This window comes from Sceloporus occidentalis, unplaced genomic scaffold, assembly GCF_023333645.1.
Source record: "Sceloporus occidentalis isolate IW3139 unplaced genomic scaffold, rSceOcc1.0.p SCAF_209, whole genome shotgun sequence".
Lineage (NCBI taxonomy): Eukaryota > Metazoa > Chordata > Lepidosauria > Squamata > Phrynosomatidae > Sceloporus > Sceloporus occidentalis.
Genome location: NW_028317189.1, coordinates 371,825 through 394,080, shown reverse-complemented (window position 1 = coordinate 394,080; position 22,256 = coordinate 371,825). Strand labels below are relative to the sequence as shown.

The 22,256-nt window shown below is 43.7% G+C and overlaps 2 protein-coding genes and 1 non-coding gene across 3 annotated transcripts; 1 reads left to right on the top strand and 2 right to left on the bottom strand.

The window, feature by feature from the left end:
* Positions 1-5,671: 5,671 nt before the first annotated feature.
* LOC149277575 (charged multivesicular body protein 7-like) lies at positions 5,672-12,092 on the bottom strand (the record flags this gene model as incomplete). The annotated part of the gene is made up of 10 exons (XM_089502718.1): positions 5,672-5,745; positions 6,021-6,152; positions 6,411-6,471; positions 6,690-6,788; positions 7,380-7,499; positions 7,933-7,981; positions 8,945-9,078; positions 9,435-9,620; positions 10,533-10,701; positions 11,839-12,092. Coding segments are annotated over 10 exons (1,278 nt in total), but the record flags the coding sequence as incomplete, so codon positions are not given.
* LOC149277576 (U2 spliceosomal RNA) lies at positions 6,839-7,029 on the bottom strand. Its single transcript, XR_016279051.1, has one exon. It is a non-coding gene; the product is annotated as a U2 spliceosomal RNA (small nuclear RNA).
* Positions 12,093-13,816: 1,724 nt separating the features above from the next.
* Positions 13,817-18,003, top strand: LOC149277574 (DNA replication complex GINS protein SLD5). The gene is made up of 7 exons (XM_089502736.1): positions 13,817-13,909; positions 15,036-15,122; positions 15,223-15,336; positions 15,732-15,829; positions 17,365-17,453; positions 17,545-17,635; positions 17,907-18,003. The coding sequence occupies exons 1-7, from the start codon at positions 13,817-13,819 to the stop codon at positions 18,001-18,003; spliced, it is 669 nt and encodes a 222-aa protein (XP_089358862.1).
* The last annotated feature ends 4,253 nt before the right edge of the window (positions 18,004-22,256 follow it).

Genomic DNA, 22,256 nt, shown 5'->3' with positions numbered 1-22,256 from the left:
AGGCAGTGGGTCTATGTGTGTGTGTGTGTGTCAGGCAGTGGGTCTATGTGTGTGTGTGTCAGGCAGTGGGTCTGTGTGTGTGTGTGTGTGTGTCAGGAAGTGGGTGTGTCAGGCAGTGGGTCTGTGTGTGTGTCAGGCAGTGGGTCGGTATGTGTCTGAATTGACAGAACGGAACGTTTTCTTTGGTATTTAAGAACCTGCAGGACTTGAAAATAACATCAGAGGATGGACATACGATATTATTAATCTCTTACTAAAAATCAGCCATCAGATTCTGCTGCAAAGGAGCAGCATGCATTCTAAGCATCCGGATTTAGAGATTGAATGTGTTGAGATTGATTCCCCAGAAAGTGATTTTTATGTTGCGGAAGAAGAGGTCCCTGAGGTATTATCACAGTTTGACGAATCAAGCTTGCCATCAACAAGCTCACACCAATATAGTGCTCATGGCGAATCCTCCCAATCCTGTGATTATAATCTGTCTTTGGTACATAGACCCACTGGTGGCATCAAGAGCAAGCCATCAGGGCCCCATGACATCACACAATGTGCTACTGACGGGCCAAAACAACCAATACTAAAACAATACCCACAGACAAAACTGGGAACAAGCTTTCGGTCTTTCCAGCCTCAATGGTTCCATTCATTTAATTGGCTGGAATACTTAATTTCACAGGGTGTCCAAGTATTCTCATGGGGAAATGAAAAAAAGTACCATTTGTTAAAGTGCAATAGGAAATGAAAAAGGAATGCCTCAACATGAAAAGTCTACTTCTCACAAAGATTCCGGTGTAAGCTGGCAGGATTTCAAAAGAAACAAAGAAAAGGATACATCGGTTATGAAATGCCTAAGTAAAGCACATGCCAGAGAGGTGGAAGAAAACCGCCATTATATTAAGATAATTGCTGAAGTCCTTCTTTTAACAGCAAAAAAACAAAATTGCACAAAGAGAACATCGCTACAACCCTGATGGACTAAATCATGGAAACGTGAGAGAGATCTTATACTTAATTGCTTACAAAAAAAAAAAAAAATTGCATTCTAGAAAAGGAACTTCATGGGCCAAAAAATGCTCGGTATTTACATCAATCCGTTCAAAATGAACTTTTAGCAGTTATGGCTTCATTCGTTAGAGAAGACATTGCAGAAAGCCTAAAAGACGGTCCTTTTTCTATCCTGGCAGATGAGACAAAAGATTTTAACAAAACGAACAGCTGTCTGTTATCGTCAGATATTTTTTTGATCAAGCTGTCCATGAGATGTTTTTTTAAAATTTTGCAAAGCAGATCGCCTTGATGTCGCATCATTGACAGATTATATATTCCATGTCCTCTCCTCGCTAGGGATTGATAAAAATGGGTGTGTTGAAGCTTATGATGGGGTTGCAGTAACGAGTGGTAGGATAAATGGTCTTCAAGGAAGGATTTAAAAAGCGGTGCCTACTGCCCTATATATTCATCGCACGAATCACCGTAGCCCCTAAATTGGAGGGGCTTTACGTTTTTTTCCAGCACATCCGTGGTTCACTCGGTGTTTGAAAGCGTTCAAAAAGAAATGTCAACAAAACCTATTATGAAGCTAAAACAATATGAGGTGGACATGCCAATATGCTGTGTGCAAAGCTGTCCTTCACACACTTGAGCCTCTTCTGGAAACCCTTAAGTTAGTAGTTGGTGGGAAACATACAGAAAGAAAAATTGAAGCAAATGCCATCTGTATTTTCATTGACTTCAGTTTCATTCTTTCACTCGTGCTTTTTGAAAACATATTAAAGAGGACACAGACGTTATCCAGTATGCTACAAGCAAAAAAACTTGATTCGGCATCAGCAGTGCTTCTTGTCTGGACTGTCATTGAAGGACTTGAAGAAGTATGAAATGAAGACGAAGACCCCACTATAGGATCTTTACAATCCCCCGCAATAGGAAAGGTTCAGGTGGATGCAATTGACTTGTGCATTAAATGCGGAATAGAAACTCTTGACTCCGAAGGAGATGAACCACCTCGCAAGCAAAGAGATCGCCGACCACCTTTGACAGCATTATAATGGAAACAGTGGGTCAACGAACACAACTCAGCAAAAAGGATGATTTTATACATCATTTTATCTATGTTGTTCTGGACAAAATAATATCAGAATTAAAATCGCGTTTTTCAAGGGATTCCTTGCTGGTAATGGAAGGTATCAGCCACTTAACCCAAAAGCGGATTGTTTCTTACATTTTCTAAAGTTGACCTCAATGGCAGAATTCTATGGCTGTAATCTAGAGTATTTAGAAACAGAACTCAAGCAGGCTCTTGTGACCTTGAAGAGGAAAGAAGAACCTGATGGCATGAAAGTGAACGCTGTTCTTGAATTCACAAACTTTCTGCAACCCTGTGCTGTCCCTTTCTTCGAACTGTACAGGCTGTGTGAAATTCACGTATAAATCTATATTAGGCTGCTGTACATGATTTTCTCAACACCCAAATATTTTCAGTCTACTTTCTAAATGATACTACAGGCATCAAAACAACTTTAGCTAAATCAAGCAGTTTTGGTGTTAAAAAGCGTCAGAGAACATGCTACTTTTGTTAGATGCTGCTCTTATTGTATGTTAAAACTTAGTTGAGCTCTTTGTTAAATTTAATGTTCTATTTTGTTTATCGCTGTTCAATGAGCTGGTGCTCTAAAAAAAATAATATTTATTAATAGTCATCATGTTATATAATATAAATGCAACTTGGCCGTCATATTTTGAAAATGAAGTTTTGTTTAAAAAAGGTATTTTCATTTTGAAGTAGGAAGTGGCTTGCTGTGTAAAATTGGTACATAATACCTAGTATTAGTCACATACACAAACACACAGTGTTCATTGGTGTTACGTCGGATCAGGCACCACAGGTGATGGACCCACAATGCAGGAATGGCGATAATATCCGATAAACAAGCCGGGATTGGGGCAGGCAGCACAGGAGCGAAGTCAAAGAACAATAGCCGAGGTCGGGACGGGCAGCACAGGAGCGAAGTAAAAGAACAATAGCCGAGGTCGGGACGGGCAGCACAGGAGCGAAGTAAAAGAACAATAGCCGAGGTCGGGGCAGGCAGCACAGGAGCGAAGTAAAAGAACAATAGCCGAGGTCGGGACGGGCAGCACAGGAAGCGAAGTCAAAGAACAATAGCCGAGGTCGGGACGGGCAGCACAGGAAGCGAAGTCAAAGAACACTAGCCGAGGTCGGGACGGGCAGCACAGGAAGCGAAGTCAAAGAACAATAGCCGAAGTCGGGACGGGCAGCGCAGGATCAAGGTCAGAAGAACGAAAGCCGAGGTCTGGTACACGTGAAAATCAATCAGAAGGCACAAGAGACACAAACACCCTGAGAACAAATATATGGACTCGTTGAACGGGCACGGAAACACAGGACCAGGAAGTTTAAATAGAGCCAATGGCGGGAGAGCAGGTAAGATGACGTCATCGCGATCAGCGCAATAATAGCGTCGTCGCGATGGCAACCAAACAACAAAACCTCTTGCCTGTGTTACCTCCGCGAATGACGCGGAAGCGCCACACAGGCAGGGGAGGTAATGTAACAGCCACCGTGGACATGCAGCGCCTCAACCACCAAGTCCTCTCTGCTTGTGGATCGTCTCTCCGATCGCCGCTGATATGCTACGGCAGCCCCGATCAAGGCTGTCAGTGGCTGGGAGGCGTGCCTGCTCGATACGCACGCCCCCTCGAGGAGGATGTGCGCGAGGAACGCAGTGGGACCCCGGCCGGACAGGTAGGTATAACAATTGGTCTTCATTAGTGACGTATTTAAAGTACATGAATGTTCAGAGTCTTTGTGGTTGCCTAAGATGAAAACAATGGTGAAAATTGCAGTTGTTTCAAGGGCAACAAACAAGACATATCAGGGAAGGGGAGCTTTACTGATGAATTATCTCCTGCCATCATTTACATTTTTAGGTTTTTTTTCCAGTGGCATGATTTAATGGTGGAAAATATTAGTGCCCCACCCCCAGTTTTGACTGTTGTATCTTATGTGCCCCCTATATATTGTTCCTAGAGTCGCCACTGGCGCAGACAACCTCCGCTGCTGCCGGCACTTCCGCCGGGGCTTCTATGACAGAGCACTGGCGTGACCATCAGGTGCTCCTTCATAGAAGCCCCAGCGGAAGTACCAGCCAGCAGCAGCAGAGGTTGTCTGTGCGCATTGGCTGCCCCCACTAGACACCATGGAATCTGAAGCCGGGGGGGGGGGGCAATGAGGACTTTTTGAATTCTATGGTTTTACATATCAGGACATAACGACGATCGTCTGTTCATTAACAGGTCCAAAAATTAGCTAAATACAGTCGCGACCTAAGGTTTTGAGAATGACACACAATATTAATTTTCACAAAGTCTGCTGCCTCAGTTTAGATGATGGCAATTTGCACAGACTCCAGAATGTAATGAAGAGTGATCAGATGAATTCCAATCGGATGCAAAGTCCCTCTTTGCCTTGAAAATGAACTTAATAATAATAAGAAAAAACATTGCATTTCAGCCCTGCCCCAAAAGGACCAGGTGACATAGTCAGTGATTCCCTTGTTAACACACCCGAGTGTTGACTTGGACAAGGCTGGAGATCACTCCTATGTGATTGAGTTAAAATAACAGACTGGAAGCTTTAAAAGGAGAGTGGTGCTTGACATTGTTCTTCCTCTATGAGCCATTGTTACCTGCAAGGAAACATCTGCTGTCATCATTGCTTCACAGGCAAGGATATTGCTGCTAGTAAGATTACACCACAATCAACCCTTTATCGGATCATCCAGAACTTCAAGGAGAGAGGTTCAATGGTTGTGAAGAATGAGTCAGGGCGCCCAAGAAACTCCAGCGAGCGCCAGGACCGTCTCCTAAAGTTGATTCAGCTGCGGGATCTGGTCGTCACAAGTGCAGAGCTTGCTCAGGATTGGCAGCAGGCAGGTGTGAGTGCATCCTCACGCACAGCGATGTGAAGACTTTTGGAGGATGGCCTGGTATCAAGAAGGGCAGCAAAGAAGGCACTTCTCTCCAGGAAAAACATCAGAAACAAGACTGATATTCTGCAAAAGGTACAGGGATCGGACTGCCAAGGACTGGGGTAAAGTCATCTTCTCTGATGAATCCCCTTTCCGACTGTTGGCATCTGTGGACGATTTATTTTTTAATAAATGGACCAAGTGGGTTTGGGGACAGTGCGGAGCAGTTCAAGAAGCAAGATGCGCTGTGTTTTTCTATACTGCTACCGAATAACGTTAGCAGGTTAGAGTTAAGAACTTTATTCAAAGTTTGAACACACATTTATTACAAATACATATACATTTAATGAAGGCTATTGTAAACATAAATGCTAATGCAAGGAAAATTTGAAATTTGGGGTTATGCACAAAATGTGATTCTGGTGAAAAGTTTTAAAAACACCAAGTGCAATGGTTCTTATCATATTATTTTATGGTTGGATTAATAAGATGACACAGACACTGTACAGACTCTGGCAGAGGTATAAATGCCTTTCTCTTCATGAAAATACAGGTTACATGAAAATACTTTGGTTGAGCAATCCGCCACAAGGTGTGGTACAGCAGTTTCATAGTACATGATTACCACTGGGGATTGTCCGCTAGGCACACTCCCAGCAGCGGTAATGGGAATCCAGCAGGTGTCATTGCAGAATGGTCGCTGGGGCTCGGGGCGGCACTGCGTTGTATACTTCTTGGTAAACATCTGTGGGCGAAACTTAAGCATTAATATAAGAGAGAAAGAGAGAGTAATACAAGGCACACCACACATTCCTGCTTTCATCTAAGTGTAGAGATGCTGAATGCAGACAACTCCCCAAAAATACAGAGATCAGGACAAGAAAAATCTGAAATGCCACTGAAAGCATAATTTTTACCTAGTTTGCATAATATACAGTCTACAATCAATCATATCGGTAAATGGTGTACAAGATGCACAAATATATTTACAAAATTGTATCGCAAGCTGCTAATGAAACGCTCCCGTCATACCTCCATCATCCTGAACAGTCACGGGCTGTTGAGGGGTAATCGGATTAGTTGGAACATCTGGAAGATCGATTAAAACTTCTTCTTGCTTGAGAATGTCATCCAGCTCTCTCTCTAGGTCCTCAACGTCAATATCTACAATAAAGAGAGAGACCAACTGAGTAATAAGAGAATTTATAAAGAGTAGCTGGAGCAATAGGTGCCGTTTTACAGAGAGTTTACACGGAACAATAGGAGGGGGTTACATGAAGTAATAGGAGGGGATAGAGGAAGGGGTTATACGAAGTATTAGGACATATAAGAAGGGGATATGTGGTAGAACATGAGGCATAACGGAAGTGAGCATAGAATACTATGAACGATAAGAAGTGTCAGCAGGACCGGACTACGTACCAGTATCACCGATCACTGCTCCAGACAAAGTCTGATTGATGTCATCTTGCAGGTCACAGAACTAAAGCAGGAAGAGGATCATAGTTATGTCTTGTTCTCGGAGTAACATTATGAAACGCTCCAAGTCATTCAAGCATATAGAAGAGAAACGCGTTCACAATGTAAGAGCACAAAGCACCAGTATAAGTGGCCCATTCCACGGTCTGACCCGGACATACATCATACTAACACGTGACGTGTCCACAAACAATCTTACGCTCAGTCAGCCACCATTATTACCTCTTGAATCTGATCCACTAAGCTTTCAGCTTTCTCTTGACTGACATCTTTCATGGCCAATCGCAGAGCAGAGACCCCCACCTCATATGCAGAGATGACCTATGGGCGAGGGACAAATCAGTCATATCCTATTTTTTTTTTTATTTTTTTTTTTGTGCACCGGTCCTGGAGGTACTGCAATACCAGGTCAATGCGTGGAGTGGACAGAGCAAGCTCTTCTTCCATCTCCCCGTTCTAAAAATCCATTTAATATATGGTCCCCAGATAGGGGACGTATCAGATATTAAACTGATAAGAACAGATGCTACACTTGATCTTAGCCAAAAGGCCGAGAAGCGATATATCCTATTTTTTTTTAAAGCCACGAACCCCACAAGCACTCTGTACACACATTAAACATTTGAAATGGAATCCTTCATTGTAAACCGTATTTCTAAGAAAGAAAAAAAAGTAAATAATAATAATAATAAAAAATTATTACAACAAAAATAGGAAAAAAAGAAGTCACATAAGCTCTTGGGATATCTGGAAAAAAAAAATATTTTTGTTAAGTGTTTCCGTGACCAGTGACGTTTCATTATTGCCTGCGTTGTGATGTCAGCAAGCAGATACTTGATATCTATATATATATATAAAGATATCACCTTTCCTTTTCTAAGCTGTCTGGTGTGTACGTGACATGCTGGTTACCTTGCGGTCAGTCTCAGCCATTGATATTCTCTCTAGAATGTTCTGCACGGTGTCCAGTTTGTTCTGTAGCTCCGTCGCTCGCTTTTCCGCTAACTTCCGCCGCCGCAGACATCGCAGAGCCTGTTAGAGGAGGTGAAGATTGGGAATTACATTGGGATCAGGAAACGAGGAAAGGTGGTCGGGAGTGATATGTGAGGAACATCTACACAGCATTGTGATCATTAATGCACATAATCAATAAAATCGACAAAAAAGATCACTATGGCAAGTAGTGTGACCAAGAACATAACAATTGGGACCACAAAGGTGCACACACTTATAACACTCCACAGCCCTCTCTCCTTCAAACTGTGTAAATAAAGTGCCTTACTACATATATATCTATAAATCACAAGGACTCATTTGCATACCCCCCTCCCAACCATGCCTCTAAACACACCACCAGAAAGCAAAAGGCACATCCTTGGCCATATATCACGTGATATATATATATAACAAAAAAAACATGTGAAGCATGGATAAGGGGCGGAATAATGATGTTTGAGCATCTCACCTGCTGCTTGTTTCCTGCATGTTTGCTGCTCAATGCTTCTTCCTTCAGTCTGCAAAAAGGAGGGATAGGTGTTACAATGTGTCACAAAAAGACCAATGTCATCAGTGAACGTGTGAGTGACCGGCTCTGCTGTGAGGAGAGAGAGCGAAGGTTGTCTACGCGCATCGCGCAAATGTCCACCGGCTGCCCCCACTAGACTCCAGGGGGTCTGAAGCACAGGCGGCAAGTCTAGGGATGCATCGGTAAGCCTGGGGGGGCAGGGGGGGGCATAAGGCATATCTGGGGGGTAGAGTGACATATCTGGGGTAGAGTGACGTATCTGGGGTATAAATCATATCTGGGGGTAGAGTGACATATCTGGGGTATAAATCATATCTGCGGGTAGAGTGACATATCTGGGGTATAAAGCATATCTGGGGTGGCAGAGGGGCATTTCAATAAGCATTATGAATTGGGGGGGGGGGGGGGCTTAAAATGGCAATTGGTTTTCCAAATGTCTGTCTGTATATAACATATGCTGACCAGCTGTATAATAGATACCACAAACTTTAAAATGCATTCCTATTCCTGTGTATTAGGTAAAATACTGTTTTACCATTCCACTCATGTGTATTTTTTTCTTTAAAAGAAAAAATACCAGGGTGCGGCCTATAATCGAGCAAACATGGTATAGCCGCACTGGTAAGTCAGTCCCGTGGAATGCAATGAGGTTAAGAGGTCCTTGTTAATAAGTAACATTATATATATATATATATATATATATATATATCCACACACACACACCTACATTTACACATATATACACACATTTTTTTATCTTGATGCTGTCAGTATACAGATATAGCAGCATACAAAATGAAATAAAATGTTAACTTTTGAGCTATACATTGGCTAGTACAATGAACTTTATCCTATACAAAGTGGCACGCCGTCATTTTTGGTCACTGCCGGCTTACTGCAGCAGCCACCCCCTGAAGACAATTGGCGTTCCGGTCCCGGTTCTCACACTCACCGGTCTGACTCTCTGCACGCGCTCTGTAATCTCTCGGACAGCAGTTTCTCGCTTTTCCGCAGCTCGTAGATGCCCACATCTGATTGGTTAATGGCAGTCACGTGACCCATGCCGGCCTGCACAAACTTCACCAGCTGTGTGGAAAGCAGGGTAGCTGCTGTTAGAACCGGGGCTGGCAGGGACTTTGTGTTTCTAATGTTCTTAAAATATATAATAATAATAATAAAAATAATATGTCATCTCAGCTGATACATATTTATTATTATTATCTTAGCACCTAATTAAAGTGATTTCAAGAGAGCCGATGGAACATGAATAAAAACAGACTGTATGTTCTATTCAAATAATTGATTAATCTCAACGTGCACGCCCACCGGGCTTTTATAGGAGATGCATCAAAAGAAGGAGCTATAGGAGGAATGATGGCGGGGCATTATGGAAGCGTTAGTTCATTAAAAGTTTTCCTAAGAATGTTGCCCAACAGACTCACCTTCTCCCCACCTTTCTCCATCACGCAGATCTTCTTGTCCCTTTGAAGCTGCAGCAGAACAAGGTTCAGAGCAGAGGGACTCGGGCAAACGTCAGCACAGAGGGAGCGCACATCCTCTCCAGACAGCACGGCCATGGAGCTTAGAGAGGAGGACTGATACTTCTTCAGCACCATGTCTGCCCCGTCCTGCAGGGTGGGGGACAACACAGAGTACAGTGCATACCATCAGCATTATGCTCTAATTTTACAGAATGGAGAAACCTGAATTATAATGATGTATTCCATGCAGGCCTAGTGCAGGGAGCTGTTCTGCCTGCATGCAAATATGTTAAGCAATGAGAAGCAGGTAATTGATCTCATTCGTACAACGGCACGAGGTAAGCCCCCCATTTATTGCGACAGGTGACTCACTTATAAGACGGAGCACAAAGGTAAACTGGCAAGGTTTAGTTCCTACTCAGCCCGGATGGAGAAGAGAAAGAAAGGGACCTTTTGGAACGGAATTGTTGCTTAAAAATAAATCCCACTTAGTTAATCTTGTGCCTAGAAAGGTATGTACACGGCAGGAATTCCCCCTAAAGGAACTTGCCCCCTCCCCAGATAAATGCCCCGTATGGGGTACATTTGGCTCAATTCACAAGCCTCCAGTCAACTCCGGCGCTGAGTCTGCTTAGACCCAAGTGCTTATGAATGAGAGCGTTTTGCTGCCACTGATTGGCCTAATTAAGCAGTCAATCAGTGACAAGAGATACTTTACTGCCAGTGACTGACAGCTTAAGCATCCAATCAGTGGCAAGAAGTGCCAGATCATGGATGAGGAAGGTAGCAAGGACTAAGAAACACTCTTAAGTAACTTCAGGAGTTGGACCCAAACTCTTTCAGCTTTAAGGACAATATGCTTAAACGGTGCGTCACCGTTTTAGATTCTCTGAAGCGGGGACACACTGTACGACAGGCCGTCCGCTCTTGATTGAGCGTTTCAGATTTGTTTTGTATGATGTGTTTTATGGACAGGATGTTTATATATTCTTGTAATAAAGATCAACAGCATATATATGTATAGCATATTAATTAGTATGGACAGGAATCTCCACTTACCTTTATAACTTCAGGAACCACCAGGGGCTCATCAGGTGAAATCCGAAGACCTAGCACTGCGCCCACCGTCCATCGAAGAGGTCTGATGACCAGCTGCTGCATGCCCCACACCAACCATCCACTGGAGACACCAGACACAAAATGTGACTCCCTCTGGAGAGACCCCTGTCTGTCACATGAACAGAAGGAGGACAGTATCACTATTAAAGGAACACTTACAGTGAATGTATTTTAGCCTAATAATAACATGGGCATGGGCACTCCAACTACTTTAGACAACCTATGGAATTCCCATACAGGATCTCCACCGAAAGTAGGATTGCTGGAGAAAAGTGTTCTCCATAACAGCCAGGATAACAGCTCGTCTAGTCTAGAGGGGATCCAGAAGGAAGAGAAGCCCAGGCAGGTTGTGGTGGTAGGGGACTCTATTATTAACAGACAGGGTAATCCCTGGCTCCGATTGCAGCAACCGAATGGTTGGACGGGTAACGCATCTGGTATGTTGTAGACAGAGTGACTGGTCGTAAATGGTTTCCAACCGGAAAAAATGTCTTAAGTGGAGCGCCTCAGGGTTCTATCCTTGGGTCATTTCTTGGCTTTATTTATTGATTGATGACTTGGAAGAAGGTACTGAATGTTATGGCCCAATTTCGGCAAGGTTATGTCTAGTAATTGAGTCTAAGCAGGATGTCATTTCTCTGCAAAGGGATTTAGACAACACGAGAGACTGGACAATTAAATGGCAAAAGCGCTTTAATATAGATAAATGTAAAGTCATGCACTTGGGTAAGAAAACCAAAATCATATTCTCAATGGTTGTGTCTATGGGAAAGGTTGGGGGTTCGGGGGGGGGGGGGCTGTGCAGCTGTGCACAATACCAGACAGCTGCTGTAAAGCAAGCAAGACCCTGGCATGTATTACAAGGGGAATAGGTTTAAGAGATCAGAACGTCATTTTGCCTCTTTGTAAGTTGTTGGTAAGACCACATTTAGAATCTGCAGTGCAGTTTTGGTACAAAAAAAGGAAATACTGGAAATAGAAAGGTTCAGAGGAGATAGAAAATTATAGGAATGGAAAATATGAGCTGTGAAGAAAGGCGGCCAAATTGCCCACAGATTTCCCAACAGTAAGTGTGCGTAACATATTTTAACCGTACAACGCCAATATATCTAGTGTGACGCAAGACACTAATTGAATTAACAGATTTAATTTCAAAAGAGAGCCGTCATCATCAGTTGAGAAGATTGCCTGAACCCCCAATTAATAAACGACCAGGTGAAACATCTCCCCCATGTAATGTGTGCACCTGATCATCTCCTGGATGACTGTCCCCAGCCCCAGCGGGACGCTCCCCTTGCGCGTGAATTCCACTTGTAGATCTCGCAGCGTGACGCTGAATAGCCCCTTGGATCGGGCATGTTGAAGGATCAGGGGGACCCAAAAGCCCATTTTTCCGTCCCAATCGGAGGTATTTACGTCCCTCGATTGTTTGAACGCAGAGAAAAGGAATGACATTCGCTCGTCATCGTCCCAGTCTGGGGGGGAACGGCTCAACGGGGGTCATAATCAGCCGCAGAGGGGGGGACCTGAAAACAAGGCAGAGAGAGAGAGAGAGAAGAGGGTCATCAATGATATTAAAGGATCAATGTTAAACAAAATGGATAAATAGGGAATTATTTAGGGAATATAATGCATATTTTAGGGCTTGGGTGACCCTCGGGTAATTCTCTGGCTGGGGGGTGTTTTATTGCACTCCCACAATGATCAAAGGCTCTGCTAGCAGCTGGCTGCGAATCATGGGAGTTCTTGATGGGTACGCATGCAGTGTTGATGGAGAGTTGTGGAACCCAGCAAGTTATATGACATAAACAGAGTACGGAGTATAATCGCGTTACTGTCATTAGCAAGCATAAGAGAAATGAAGGAAGAACAACCGGCGTTTCGAGGTTACACTGCGACGTCAGCAGCAAATCGGAAGTGAAAGCGATTCTCATAAACACGAAAACCCCAACACTGCAACAATCCTGCTTGTAGACAGGCAGCTCGCGGATTGGTCCGTTCTGCTACCCGTCTGTCAGAACAACCATAGAGTTTAGCGACTGGATTATGGAGCGCCCACCGCGCACTAAGCACCAGAGAAAAGAAAAAACAGCCAGATTAAACCCAGTCATTAATTGTGACTGAAGAACCGCTAAGGGAAAGTCCCAGGCAGCAGCCTAACGTTCGTTTTATTGTGGGGCGCTGGCCAGAGATTATAAACCCGTCGCACTGGCGACGCAAAGTATAAATGTGCGTAGACTCTGTAGTTTAAAACTCTGACAGAGAAGTCCACGAGAAAAAAAGTTACTGACTATTTTTTATGATAGACTCCTCTCCCTTATAAATATTCATCACATGGGGCGGGGCAGTAAAGCGTGTTTTGACTGCAAAGAGTTCCATACAAGCGAGAAATGCGGCATTACACCAGTCTCCGTTGATACGGCCATGTTTCTGGTTTCCAACGCCGCTTTGAGCTCCAAGAAAATGACCACCTTGGCGCTTTAGTATTAGTGCTGCGTGTTGGCTCTATTGATTACATCTCTAACAAGAGGCGCTACGTGGAGCGGCAGATATTTGGCGGGAGAGAGGAAAAGCTGGATAGGTGAGCGCTTTTGTGGTATTTTGTAATATAGTACTGAATTACACATCTGTGTTAGTCAGGGCAGTATACGTATTATTATTTATTGTATGGGTTAAAATGTTAGGACTATATTCCAGGGTTTTGCACCCCAACAGAGAGCCCCTAGGGTACTGACAGTCCTAATGATCCAAGACTGAGAATATCCCTGGAGCCATTCACTGCTGCCCCCTGCCTGTGCAAAGTTACCCCTGTCTTACCCTTACCTGGCTCCCATAAACATCAAGTTGGCTTCTAAGTTTGTCCCCTGGGCTCTTAACTTACACATTTGTGCAGCTGTCCCCTATCTGCACTTGGCTCTAAAATCTGGCCATCGCCATACATTCTCATCCGTATATCACACCGACAAGATCTTTTTGATTTGGTGTCTGGAATAATTCATAAACTTTTAATAAAATAAACAACCCCCTTTCAGGCCAAATGATTAAAATACACGTCATTTCTATTTAATGAATGATATTCCATTTGTTTGAGGAAAATGAATAATGATAATGGTGTATAACGGATATCATTGATTTATATATTGATACCGTTTAATATTCCTGCGTTGGTTGTCAGTCCCTCAGATGGCGGAGTAAAGTTCGGGTGACGTTGCGCTGTGTCCGTGATGGAGGACGCGTTGGGTCTGTCGGATCACGAGTCGGATGCCGGGAGCGAGGAGGTCCTGACGCCTGCAGAGCTTATTAACAAGCTGGAGGAGGTGAGTGGAGGAGACGCTCTAGGAGTGCAAGATTCTTCTATTTCATTAATCATACACTATATGGACGCCTGACCGTAACACCAACTGGGACTTTGATGACATGGCATTCGAATACATAGACAGTAATATGAAGTTGGTTCCCCCTTTGCAGTTATAACGGCTTCCACTCTTCTGGGAAGGCTCTTCACAAGATTTTGGAGAGTTTCTGTGGGATTTTTTGTCTATTCAGCAAAACAAGTATTTGTTAGGTCAGGCACTGATGTTGGATGAGATGGTCTGGCTCGCAATCTCCTTTCCGGTTCATCCCAAAGGTGTTGGATGGGGTTGAGGTCAGGCCTCTGTGCGGCCCGGTCGAGTTCTTCCACCCCAAACTCATCCAACCATGTCTTTCTTGAGCTTGCTTATGTATATTTTAATCAATCAATTAATTATTCAGTTATTTAAGTTACATTGAAACATTCCAGTACTCTAGTTAGGCAGACTAGATGATTGCTTTGGGTGTTGAGTTGGTAGGGGGGCCACTACCATGTTCACTTCAGTGTTAGCAAGCGAGTCCATGCAGCATGGAAGACTCTCACACACTTGGGGTGCCAGAAGCCCCAGGGCCGGCTAGGAGCGGGTGAAGTGTAGTGTAGATGAGTGGTTTGGTTGCGCAATCTCCAGCGAGTACACATGTGTTAGCATGAATGTGAGCGTGTTGTGGAAAGTCATCAAGTGAATGAGTTTTTGTGTACATTTACAGGCGGTAGACAAGTTAGAATCCATATGGATCCTACAGTTATTTACCTTTCTCAAATTTATTTTTCCATCTTCATAGTTAAGGCATGGATGTAACCTCTGGTATTATTGTAAACTCTAACATTTTATTCAGATAGAGTGGCCAGACCTATTTGTTTAGGAGACTACGCCAGTGCTGGTCAGTAATAATCCTTTGTGGAACTATGTGGATTCAAATACCTAAATTACATCATTCATCCTTTTCATTTTTCATTATAAATTATCAAGAGTATTCTGGCTATGGCCACTAATAAAAGGCACAGTGTTGTGTTGTTTTATGTTGCTGTACTGTGTTTATGGGGATTATTAACTGCATTAATCCCGTTTTGTTTTCCCTTTGGACCCCCAGGCATGGCTTAATGAGAAGTTTGCCCCGGAGCTCTTGGAGAGTAAGTCTGAGATTGTGGAGTGTGTGATGGAGCAGCTGAATCACATGGTAAGGAGTACGGCCCGAACTCTTCATTAGCCTGCTAGTTATCCGGCAGAAGCTCGGTGCAAGCGGCATTTCAACATCTTCATTCTTGGCGCGTTCACAGGAGCAGAATCTGCAAAGGGCTAATTCTGGTGACCTGAAGATCAGCTTCCACCACATGGAGATAGAGAGGATCCGATACATGCTCAGTAGCTACCTGAGAAATCGCATTCTAAAGGTATGTGCTGTCCTCTTGCTCCAGTGCATGCGCGTTGGTTTCCGCATGGCCGAGCTGCGTAGACTTGCGTTGCTCTTTGGGGTAGTTCCTGGCGTAACAGCTATTTCACTAGACCAGTTAACGCTTTTGTTAATCTGTGAAATCAAAGGTAAAATTTGTGAAAGGCGCACAGCTCTGTGTACGAATTTACAAACCCCAGGATAAATTCAATTTTATTTATTTTGCTAAAAAGAATGTACAAAACTGCAATATAAATGCAAGTGTGTAGTTCGAGAGATGTTGGGAGTGTATCTTTAGTTGGACTGGTTTCTTAAATTTTATTCCTTTGATTCATGGACTGTTTTTTAACTAAATTAGATTTTTGTAATTTAATTCCTTGACTTGGTTTACGAAAGATTGAGAAGTTTTCCCCCCATGTCTTGGAGAAAGAGAAGGCGCGAGGAGAGGGGGAGCCATCATGCCTATCACCCGAAGAGTTTGCTTTTGCCAAAGAGTAAGTAGGGTTCTGCCTACCACTTAATACAAACCGCAATGTGCAGGTTATAGGACCTGCGTCACGGCTATAGAAGATACTTCTGGGTATGGGTATAATGAAGAGTTTGTTTTGCTCCTTCTAGTTGTATGGGTATTGGGGCACACTTGTTTAGAGATTTGTTCCCCCATTTATTATTCTGCTTTTTGTTAGCTTGTGCAACATGGACATTTCTGTTGTCTTTTGGACTCTAGTGATGTCATGGTGACATTATTGAAATTTGGTTTCTCCCTCTGATCTCCTTTGTAATGATCACTCCATAACCCTGCGTTGCTCGTCTGATTCACCCGCAGAGGAGGTGATCAGAAATCCTTGTAGTGTCTGCATAGACCTTTCTGGGTTTCTACTCCTCTCCTAAGTCCTTTTAAGTGAGATTCAGCAGTTACACCTACCAGAATAAAATGCCTGATCTTATAATCAGGCCTTGGAACAGTGATGGTGTCCCGGCGCTCACACCAAGCACGTCGGAGAAGTCCATATGGAGCTAGCAATTTTTAAACAGCCCGATCTCTCGGGCAATGGTAGGGAGTACATTATTTTTAAACCTTACATATCTGAACCTTTCACAGTGATTAGAAACCAGATGAAGTCTCAAGTAAAAACCTATAGGTAATGTTGGATTTAATCATGCTAAAGGTGTGAGAGTTCCCCTTTAATGAGACACTACGGCGATCCATACACACTTTAATTCATATGGTAGCTGTGTGGCCCCCTTTGCAAATGCATGGAAATATATTCTGCAGGATCCTACCCTATGCATTTGCCTCTCTCTCAGGCCCCAGATATTTGCCTTGTGGAAAATTTGTTTGTAGAGACAGAAAGTGAGAAACCAGGTAGCATCAAATGTTCTTTAATATGCATTCTGTGTTGATGAGGCGGCATGGGACACAAGACTGTCTGGGGGGGGGGGTTAGTGGGACACACATTTTTGTGTGGGGGGGGTTACTTTTCTAACCCAGTGCTGTATACAGTAAAGTAGGTTAGTAATGAAAACCTGGTTTTATCTCCTTTTGTTCCAATAATAAGAGTATGCAGACCTGGCGGCCGCCATTGTTGTGGGTCACACAAAATCTTGGGTGACGTTTCCTGCTCAGACACCACACTGAGCTGATCCTTTATGGCAATGCTAATTAAGGATCTGTTCCTCCATAGACTTTCGTTAGTATCCGGTTGGGTGATGAGCCAGTCTGTTCACTACAGACGGGGCAATAAGGAGCCGGGGTCTTTGTCTAGTAGATAAGGCTAATATGCAGCTGCCTGGAAACACCATATTATCTGAAAATAATAATCTCAATCTATCCCGCTTGTTCAAAGACTTTAAATGCCCCTTCAATAGGCCATCATACACAGTAGAAAATAGACTGGCCCAGTAAACCGACAATGATCAGTGTGCTGAGGTCCTCACGTCCTAATATTGTGATTGACTGAGTTAGGAATAACCTATAGATGCAACTCGTATTCCTACCACCCCAGTGTGACATCCACCTTCTCTGCAGATATATTGCAAACACAGAAAATGCATTGAAGAGCGTGGCTCTCAGACATATGCCACCGAACCTACAGACCATCGATCTTCTCAAATGTGGTAAGTAGCTGGTCTGGAAAGTATTGGGCGGGCGGGGGGGGGGGGTGTAAATGAAAAAAACCTGTTTATTGCCATTTTATTTTTTTTACAGTCCCTAAGCCAAACTTAGACTCGTTTGTATTCCTACGAGTGAAGGAACATCAGGAGAACATCCTGGTGGAGCCAGAGTCCGACGAGCAAAGGTACTTTTTCTGATCTTTACCTCCCCCTGTTTTTGGGATGTTGATTGGTTCAGGCAGCCTTTGTAAGGATGAGGAGGAGAAATTCAAGACAGAAAATCATTGAGATTAAAGGTGGCTGGGTCACCATTCTGCCCCAGACCTGAACTTCCAGCATTTTAAAAAATATTTTTAAAAAAAACCTGTAAAAACGACAGTTCTATAATTTTCCTATCATTTGTGTTTGCTGTGTCCCCACCAACCCCCTTAAAAGCCAACTCTCTGTCTCTTTTAGTGAGTATGCTGTAGAGATGGAGGTTGGGTCTCAGCACCTCATACGTTATCGTACGATCGCTCCGCTCGTGGCTTCCGGAGCTGTGAAACTCATCTGAACCCTTCCAGCGATGGATGGCCGCAGTTCATCACATTCCCAGCAGGTGGCAGCAGAGTAGCAACCATAGATTGCTGAGCGAGACTGGAAGCAGGGAAGCCACAATAATATGGAACAACTATACTTTAACCACTACTGAAGACGGGGGTCCTCGTCATATAATCCATGTGTTTTGAACATGGCTAGAACAGAAGAACCAAGACTTATCAGAACCTGGAAATTAGTGAAATTCTATTATTATTCTACTTCCTGCTGCAGTGTTAAACGCCATGAAGAGGACAGGGCCTCGCGTAGGATTGGGGAACTTGCTGCCAAGTGCGGTAACAAAAAACAAGAGGCTACGGAGCTATTATACGATGAAGTGCAGTTCCGTAGAACTTCGTGTTCGGCGTGAATTATTTCTGGAAGAGGCTGGACACTCTGTGTTTCTAATGCTGAATTTTGCTACTAAGTGTTAATAGCCTGCAGGGCGTTGCGTCCGTCCCACTTTTGTGGTTGACACGTATACATTAAGTGGAAGTCTGATGTGGAAACGTTTGGCTTAGTGGGAGGGAGGCTTGTGCTGTACTGAATATATACCTTTACGTTTGTTCAATAAGGCTTTGTTCTTGTTCTAAATGACGATCAATAAGTACAGGTCGGCTAAAAAATGATCTGCAACGCCCCACTGCTACCCGCATCATAACCATTACAATTGGAACTAAAGTGCTCTTTCTGGTCATGTTGGGACACATTAATAGTTATCTATGAAAGCACACCAAAGGAGGCTTATAAAGTATATGAGGTTGTAGAACATTTACCGTAGTTAGAAGTTCTGTCGCCTGTTCAGCGATACATGATGCAGAACCTGCTGAAACCGTGGCTCTCCTTCAAACTCCCTCTCGTGTGAATAAACCCCATCGTGTTTCCTCTTGAAGTCCAGATCTTATATTGCAAACCATGAAGAGCGATTCATTCAAACTTCTCCAAAGTATTAACTGTGGTGTTCACGGGCTGTCTCCAGGCCAGACAATTGGGCAATTCCATTTGAAATAAGCGATTATAACCACAGGCTAATTTTGTAGAATTCAAAGGCGTGTTGGCGAGACCAGCATACACCGATCCAAAGAAAAATTTACATTTTAAGGGCCTTTTTCCACGCGTATGGTGATACATTGTCTTTGGCAGTTCCTACCTCCTGAGTGGACATCTCTTTAAAGTTTCACGTGTGAAATTAACAGTTCAAAGGACTTCACGCAGATTAGATACCTTTAAGGCGTACCTGGGAACTCTTGCCCCAGTCTCAGGGTAAAGGTGCAGATTCTCAGGTCACACAGTCTGTAGCTGACTCCTGCCTATTCTTTCCTCACCCTGCTGTGTTCATGATTATGACCCCCAAAAAGCATGGTTGATATCCCTTCTTGAATGCAGGTGAATCAATTAACTGTATCTTTAACCCCTTTAAACGGGTTTTTTCTTATAACCTAAGGACCAAAATACTTCGTCATTTTGACCATAAGTTTGTTGATTTCCTTTTTTTTCCATATTTGATGAACCAGCGCAATTTGTACATCATTTTGTTCAGAAGTAGGACCCTCTTTTAAAATCATAAAAAATTACCCATAACATAATTATTAGTAATCATAGATTTAAAAAAAAAAAATTCCCCATGTACATATTTTTTTTTTTTGCTAAAGGGTGACGTCCTCGCTGTCCGAAGTGGAATAGCAAAAAAAAAAAAAAAAATGACCCCGTAATTATCGCCATAGCTGGTTTCAGGGGCCGAAGTGATGCTGTCTGTAAGCTTGCGTTGCCTCGGGGTATATACAGTATATCTGTCTTCTTTATTATACCTTTAAAAATGGAAATATGCTTAAGGCAGGTATATGCTGTGCACGGCTGGAAATTTCCAGTACTTTATCTACATGTCATATGAGAAAACCCATTAAACAAGTTTTGAAATATCTCCAGGCGTTAATTTAATGAGGGCTGTAACTCCCAACACCCTGTAAGGGTTTTTAAAAAAATGAAACTAATATTTTTTTATATCCTTGTCTCGGTCGCCTAACGTGCGTCTCCTGCGTCGGGCAGCTTATTTTTAGTGAGACCCTTCTAGGGATTGGGAGCAAGCAGGGGTGACCCCTAGAGTATTTGGCACCTGGGGCATATCCTATATTTGTGTCCCCCCCACTCTAAAATGTAGAAACACCCACAAAAATGTTTGATTTCTATGCTTTATGCCAATATTTCTCCTCCTTTTCTGTGCCCCCCCAGACTTGCTTACTTGTTCCCTGGTGATCTAGCGGGGGAGCACACAATGATGGCGTGTTACCCAGGGGCTCGCTGCTCCGCGGATGGAACGCAGCGATCCCTAGCGGATGCTGGAGGTCTCTGCCTCCGCCGACCAGCGGCACCCGGAACGAGAGAACATCGGTCAGGCGATAGATTGTCTCGATCTGGGCATCTGCACCCCACGGGTTGCCTGATGGAAGCTACAGGAAAAAAACATATCAAAACATACACATAGTCTTCTGAAACCTCTCCAAAAATACTTCTTTAATCAAATCTTTTTTTTTTTTTTATTCCTGTGAAACAAAAGTAGCCACTCATGGGTTGTTGCTATAGGAACCAAAAATCTGCTTACTTTTGATTATTTGCTATTAATGGTTAAGTGGAACAGCACCTTTAACGGCTCACTTTCAGGGGATTTATCGGGATCAGTCTGTCTTTTGTTTGCATGTTTGTTTTTATTTTAACTACTTTTACTTGGCCAGATAATATCTGGAAAAAGGCTGAACTACAGCGAAACTCTCCTGCTGGGGGAGATAACAGGAGGCCATGCTGAGTCAATGAAGGTCTCTCCGCTATTGTGTCTGTATTTGCATAGCGATGGGTCAGTCTCTGGGGAGATAGGGCTGTGTGTATGCACTGTGTGTGTCGGTGCGTGTATGTGTGTGTATGCACTGTGTGTGTCGGTGCGTGTATGTGTGTGTATGCACTGTGTGTGTCGGTGCGTGTATGTGTGTGTATGCACTGTGTGTGTCGGTGTGTGTATGCACTGTGTGTGTCGGTGCGTGTATGTGTGTGTATGCACTGTGTGTGTCGGTGCGTGTATGTGTGTGTATGCACTGTGTGTGTCGGTGCGTGTATGTGTGTGTATGCACTGTGTGTGTCGGTGCGTGTGTGTGCGCACACTATGTGTAATCAATGGTTGGAGGACTAGTTATGTGCCATTGATGTTGGTGAATGGTTAATTGCTATGGGAGTAGGGGTTTTGGGGCCCGGGCAAGCAGGAGGCCCAGCTCTCTGATCTCCCTCATTGGCCCTTGTGGCCTGCTGCCCAGGGCTTGGCCCTCGTGGCCCACTACACCTGCCTGAGGCCTGATGACCACTTTCCAGGGAGCGGGGCCTGATGCCCCGCAATGGGAGCGTGTTACCCGCATAACACGTGTTATAGCTGTGTGCTTTATATATATATATATATATATATATATATATATATATATATATATATACATACATATATGTAGTCTTACATAACCTGTGTTATAGCTGTGTGCTTTATATATATATATATATATATATATATGTAGTCTTATATAACGCGTGTTATAGCCGTGGTGGGGTAACATGAGAAGTGTAAGCGAGGTGACTGGGTGCATCGGCCTGTAACTCGCTCAGCACCTTGCATCAGACGCACTCCATGCCCTCCAGACAAACCCGAGGGCGATTACACCGTCTGTCTTTCTCTCCCCTCTGGCCCTCTCGGGGGCCAGAAAATGCAGGCAAACCAGACATGCAGCAACTTTTTAATTGTAGGTAAATGACCTTCTTTGTGCCTCTTTTTCGTACAGCCTGAGCAGTTTTCGGCCCTTCATAATACATGGTGATTCAATGATTCATTTCACCTATCAGCATACCCGGGAACCCTCGGGGTCTCTAGGTTTTTCCCCCAATCCCAGGGACTCCTTCCTATTCTACACGGCTCGGATCATATATAATATTCCTGATGGGCCATTAAAGGGTTAATATTTAGAGAGAGTCTCAGTCAGCTCATTTAGAAAGTTCCCAGGTTTGCCTATAAGTCGCAGCTTAGTGAATAAACTTAATCTTCTTCTAGAACACCCATAACTGCCAACAGTCCCGAATTTGACCGGCAGTCTAGACAGCCTGGCTTATATATCTAGGCAAATACCCATTGAGCATGCCCAGTGCCCACACCAAACACTATTCATGCGGAAAGGGGTACGATGCACGGCGTTCCGAGGGCGGCCA